Below are 6,612 nucleotides of genomic sequence, written 5' to 3' on the forward strand. Positions count from 1 at the left end.
ACTATTATCAATTCTTCTAACATCCATCTATAACACTAAATTTCTGAGAATATACAGGGAATTGGACCAGTATCCCTTTCATATGTGATGAGAAAATTATTTCAAAACGAAGTGGTGAGTAAATAAAATTGTAAGACCGGCAGTTCTGAACTCTATAGCATGCGGGTGGGGGGGGGGGCCGGGGGGGAGGACGGGGAGAGAGGGGGGGCTGGAATTCTATAGCCTTTCAAAAGAAAAATGCTACTTTTTTCAGACAGCCAATATACACTAGGTTGATTATCGTTTGTCTGTATGTATATAACATGAATAAAAGACAGTTTCACCTCAATGTGTGCCTACCAATCTATTCATTCACTCACACATGAATGTGACATACAAGAATACAATAAAAGAGGCTTAGAAAACAAACCTTTTTTTAATTACAATTGACCTGGTGAGCTACAAAAGCCAGGTCATAAGAGAGATTCATGTAAATTTAGGTTTAGGCGTTATTGAACCATTAGGATGCACGGGACCAAGCTTTTGAATCCAATGAAGAAGGCCTTTCTTATGATCTTGGCAAGTAGGATTTGGTACCAGATTCAGGGTTCCATCAAGGGCAAGTGAAGACTCAAACTGCTCTAATACCTTCACGACCTGCCAAAACTCAGGCCTTTTATCTGGTTGCAAGGACCAACACTGCTCAATTAAAGCTCGCATGGCAGGTGGACAGTCCTCTGGGATAACAGGTCTCAAATTCTGAAAATGCCAAGTATAATGGTATTAGAATTGCATCCACAAAAACCTTCCCATAGTGCTTTGCAAGATTAAAGGCAATTTGGGAAGAAAACTTAAGTTCTAATGAAATGTGAACCATGATGTCTACATTATATAATCCAGTAATACCAAATTTCAGCCCCATCCTCTCTGTTGATAAAATAAAGGAGTTCATATTATCTTAACAAACCAATTATTTTAATTTTCAGGGGAGGAAAACTCAAGTTCAAATGAAATGTTAACCATGGTGTCTATATATCATAATCACCCACTACTTTTCAAATTTCTCCCCCATTTTCACTGCTGATGAGATAGGCGCATTACCACTTAATAATTAACCAATTCATATTATCTTAACCAATTAAACTATATTTTAGTGTTCGGGGTAGCATTTTTAGTTGCAATTCAATCATCTTTAAATTTTATTAATAGGACAATCAGTTTCAATGGCTTCTCATTTGTTCCTTTAGTAATTAAACCTCATCATAAAAGTGAGATTCAGCCCAAAGTTGATGTAGAAAATAATTACTTCACCAATACATGATACAAAACACTAACAGGAATGACAACTGATGATAAATTTCCAAGATAATCATATTTAAATGAGAAAATCATGGTTTTTAAGAGTTTGAGACATGCGGATTACATGTTATTCCAATGGGCACATTTAAGGATTGACTGGATGCACAATGAATGAACCAACACTTGAACACAATTAGCAGTTGTTCATTTAAATAGGTGTGAACCAATGACAAAAGACTGAAATCTAATTGGAAAGAGGGCAGGGGGGAGGGGAGGGGAACCAAAAAGAAACAGAAGGAGAGAAGAGAAGAGAGAGGGCAGGTAATCCTTTTTCTATCAATTAAAAAATAAAAAAAATAAAAATTCTACATAAAACTTATAGCACAACTAAACAATTCACAAAAACAATAACAACAGAGGACTTGAAGAATGAAGGTGAAAAGAACTTCATTGTGTATTTCAAGTCCATGCATTATGTTTTGCCAAGAAACACGAAATTCATGAACAAACCTTATTTACTACTGCAAAAGCAGCCTGGACGGGATTCATATCCTCATATGGTATTGTTCCAGCAACCATTTCCCATAAGATGAGCCCAAAACTGTACACATCAACCTTTCGGCCATAGGATTTATGTTTGATCATCTCAGGTGCCATCCAACGATAAGTTCCAGGGTCATCAGCTAAAATATCACAGTATACCTCCTTACAAGCTATTCCAAAATCAGCAATTTTCAGGTGGAAGTCTTGGTCAATAAGGACATTTTCTGGTTTAAGATCTCGATGAATGACACCTTGAGAGTGAATGTAATCCATTCCACGAGCAATATCCAGAGCAAACGCAATTAGCTTTTGTAAAGGAAGTGATTTACGCTCAAGCTTATGCATATATGCCCTCAAAGAACCCTCCGATAGATATTCTGTAATGACACAATAAACTGGTGGCTTTCTGCACGCTGCTATAAACTGTATTAAAGGATATCAGTAAGAAAGGTTCAGAAAAGGCAGCATCCTCAAACAAAATCACAAAAATGATAATTTTGACCATGATTCCAGAATCAATCCATGGAATAAAAAAACTTAAAAGCTATGGCCAATCTGTAACCAACATAAAAATTGAACAAGACAAAGGACCAATCCTGCCATAAAGTATATATACATAACAAATAACAAGATGACAGAGTGGAAAAGAAAAGGATTGGTCACCTTTATGACATTGTGATAGTGCAGACGAGATAGAAGACTGACTTCCCTATTGTATTGTTTCTCTAGTCGAGCCCCCAAGGCTCCATTTTCGTCATCATCAGGCACACGGATAATCTTAACTGCAACAGGTTCATCATTGTATAGACCATGGTAAAGCCGACTATGAGCCCCATGAGCAAACTTTAGCCCAAGAAACAACTTAGACAGATCAACAGTCCATTCATCAGATGTTTCCACAGCATTAACCCTTCCTCCACCATGATCAAAATACTTTACCCATGATGACTCCTTCCGGTTCTTCAATTTATCATTGCCTTTAAAGGAAGCCAAGTGCCTAAGTGGGCTTGTATCTGCCATAGACTTTGAATTGGAGGCCTTAACTACTTGAAAATCCCTATTCACAAACTTTCCCATGACCCCATTTGCCTGTTCCCTTCTCCGAGGTAATGGAGTCATGAATCTCTTCCTCTCAGACCTCGCTTCCTTAAACACATCATTGAGCCTAGTTTCAGGTAGAGGGGACAAAGATCTCTGCTTGTTATAAATAGTAGTTGATTTCTCACTAGAAGAAGTTGCTGCAGGCCTTGATTTCAAACCTGAAATTCGTTCAGGCCGAATTGAAAATTGAACAGAGGCCAATCTTGAAGAGTCCAACCTATGACACACAGTATGAGAAAACTTTGCTCTCCTAATCCAGGAATTAGCCTCTTCCCCCATTTTTTTTATTATCAAACAAACACCTTGAAATCCTAAAAGACCTTATACACACAAAACCCCCTACTTTCTCCTCCTCCTCTAAGCTGAGAAGAAGGGTCAAAATCAATTGGGTGTGTACCCAGAAACAATTCTATATGGATTTCAAAGTTCCAGAAACCAAATTTCCTAAAACCCATCAACTACCATTGACATAATGACCACCAAAAATCAAATCTTTTCCTCCATGAGAATCAAAGCAGCATTGAAATTCTTGAAGATCCATCATAAATGAAACTTTCCCAGAACACGCTCTCATCTCCATCAGAACCAAGATCCCTTGAATCCCATCATAGCCCATCCACAAACAAACATCACAATTTGCTCCTCACAATCAAATCTCTAGCACAAAAGCTTCAACATAGAACAAACAAAAAAAAAAAAAAAAAACCCTTTTTTTGGCTTCAAAGTCAAATAACACCTTCCTTGAGAACCTGGAAAATCCCACACAGATTACCCAATAAACAAATCAATTAAAAAACATAAAAATAAAAACCAACCACCCCAAAACTTCCCATAAAGTAGAAAGCTGATATATATTGGAAACTAACACCACCAGCAATAACTCTACCCATTAGCCATCCACAGAAAAAAGAAACCCAATCATTGTGTCAAAAACAATCATACATCCAATAAAATATATCCCACAAAATATAAGCCCCAGATACAATATATATATATATATATATATATATATATATATATATAAAGTAGAGAACAAAATGAGGTCAGCTGAGAAACAAATACACGCTAACTCTGATTGCTGCTCACCTTATTAGCTAGCTTTTCTCATCATGGTGACAAACAAAAACAGAAATCACCATGACTTTAAAGGGTATTTCACCATTATTTGTCTACCAATAGATAGACATATCGTGCGAGAAAGGTAGATAAATAAATATATAACTGAATTTATTTTTCAACAAAAATTTCAAGATCCAGAAAAAAAAAAAAAAAAGTAATATTATTATTATACGTATAGTATACAAATTAAAAATGGTAGTGACGCGTAGATTCCATGGACCCAATATTTTTGGTTGTGTATGTGAGTGGAGCGGGAGGGGACCACAGAGAGAGAAAGTCAGAAAAGACGGAGAGAGAGAGAGAATTACTTATTTGTTTGAATTTTTTTGATTGATTAATAAAATAAGTAATGAAAGAGAAAGTGTCTCTATCGCAAGAGAATTGAGGGAGAGAGAGAGAGAGAGAGTTTTATTAGTTTTTTTTGAGAATCAGTTTTATTAGTTTTTAGCTAAAGAAAAAAAAAAAGAGCTAGCGGGATTCTGAGGGTGTTCCTAATGTTGGTACGGTTTGTCGCACGGATTTACGTATCGTATCTGAGTGTGTTCCCATTTCCCACTTTCTGTTTCGTGCGGTGTGGCTTTGAGTTCTTTGGGATTTGGGAACTGGCTTGTGGTTGTGGGTACAACTTCAACAACTACAACAACTGTATCTACTGTATTTCTACTTTTACACCTATCGTATTTAAATCATGTTAGCCTTTAAATACGCACTCACCATCTATTCAGAAACTTTTCTATTTTTTTTTTGGTAAAATTTAATAATTTGTATCAATTACAGTTTTAATATTTGGTAAAAACGTATAATACTTATTATATTTCTAGGTTTTTTTGTGATTGAAAAATGTAGTAATTTCAAATTTTAATTAATGTAAATTATTAAATTTCACAAAAAAAAATTAACTTTTTAACGTGGGTTTCTAAAATTAAAAAAAAAAAACTTTTTAAAGTGGGTTTAAAAAAATATATATTTTCGGCCAATTAAAAAAAATAAAGAAAAAGAAAAGTTTAAACGTGAAGTTTGTTTCTAAATAAGTGGGTTAATGGGAGAGTAGTTCAATTTTGTAGGCAATATTTTAGTGGGAGTTAAAGATGTATTTTTACTTTGTTGTCCTTTAGTTCTGTCTCTACTTAAACTTAGGGAAATAAGGGTATTTTGGACCAAAAAAAAAATCCAGTCCAAATAAGAGAAGCCCCTTAAATAGTAGTATAGATAACATATAAGTTGGGAAAAAGTCTACGGAGTACAAAAATTTTCACAATTTCTTACCACAACTATAATGGTGATTGGTAAAGAAAAAATAGAGAGACTATGTGTAAATAATAGTTAATCACTCAGAATCTGTCACATTAGAATTGTAACAAAAATTTTGTTTTAGGTTTTTAAATTTTTTTAATTAGTATTATTTTTTTTATATGTACAAAATGGAAATTCTACTCTAGCATAATCAAAGTGTATATGTGTGTGAAAACCCACTTCTGGAGACTTGAAACCCGACCCTTACCCTCACACCCCAGAAGCACTTATACCTCCCTTCTAGAAACTTAAAACCCGGCTCTTACTCCTACACCCCCACAAGTACTTATATTTTGTGTAATAACCATCACACCAAGGGTGTGCAGTGATATCTATTATATTTCCACTTGTACACATACTATATTTAAATCATGTGACATGACATATAAGTTGGGAAAAAGTCTAGGGAGCACAAAACTTTTCACAAATTCTTGCCACAATTGTAATGGTGATTGGTAAAGAAAAAATATAGAGTTTATGTGTAAGTGATGGTTAATCACTCACAATCTGTCACATCAAAGTTGTAGCAAAAAATTTGTTTTAGGTTTTTAACTTTTTATTTTTATTTTTTTTATATATATAATTAGTATTATGTTGGTGTAATGCATGGCATGGTTTTAAAACCGGTACAGTCAAAGAACCGGTTTGTACCCTAGTTTCCAATTCAACTCGATTTTTGCTTAGTTTTTATAGGTTTTGACCAATTTCATACCGATTTTAAGGGAATTTATCATATCAGATTGGTGCCCGGTTCCTAGTTGAACCAACCGGTCCGATTTGGCTTTTAAAATAGTGATGCATGGTTTAATTAAATTTATGTGTAAATATAAATATAAATATATTTATTAATAATTAGTAAGTTATGAGACAAAAACACATTAATTTTATGATATATAATTAATATATATCACCATGTGTAATATGTAAATTTTATTATATTGAAACATACAATGATATAATCAAAATAAATATTGATAATTGGAAACTATTGCTAGTATAATTTTATTTAAAATAGAATTTTCAATTTTTAGAGTAAAATAGTGTATGTATGTGAAGTTACTTCATAAAAAATTAAAGTTTGGCCCTTGCCCCCCACCTCACAAGAGATTGTACTTATAGAGTGATCATTATACCAAGCATGTGTAGTGGTAATAAACTATCTTAATAAGTGATGAGCATTTCATTACAAAATAATAACAAATATTGGGCATAAACACTTGTCACAAAACAAAGATAGTCACTTGACATAATCACAACTTTTATGACCAACTTCTATTA

The 6,612-nt window shown here is 34.0% G+C and overlaps 1 protein-coding gene across 1 annotated transcript; it reads right to left on the reverse strand.

Annotated features, from left to right (window-relative positions):
• Positions 1-224: 224 nt before the first annotated feature.
• Positions 225-4,138, reverse strand: LOC126725977 (serine/threonine/tyrosine-protein kinase HT1). The gene is made up of 4 exons (XM_050431046.1): positions 4,009-4,138; positions 2,485-3,671; positions 1,789-2,244; positions 225-738 (listed from the first exon to the last, which is right to left on the reverse strand). The coding sequence occupies exons 2-4, from the start codon at positions 3,199-3,201 to the stop codon at positions 466-468; spliced, it is 1,446 nt and encodes a 481-aa protein (XP_050287003.1). The 5' UTR covers positions 3,202-3,671; positions 4,009-4,138; the 3' UTR covers positions 225-465.
• Positions 4,139-6,612: the final 2,474 nt, after the last annotated feature.

The sequence above is a fragment of the Quercus robur genome, chromosome 5 (assembly GCF_932294415.1).
Source record: "Quercus robur chromosome 5, dhQueRobu3.1, whole genome shotgun sequence".
Taxonomy (NCBI): Eukaryota; Viridiplantae; Streptophyta; class Magnoliopsida; order Fagales; family Fagaceae; genus Quercus; species Quercus robur.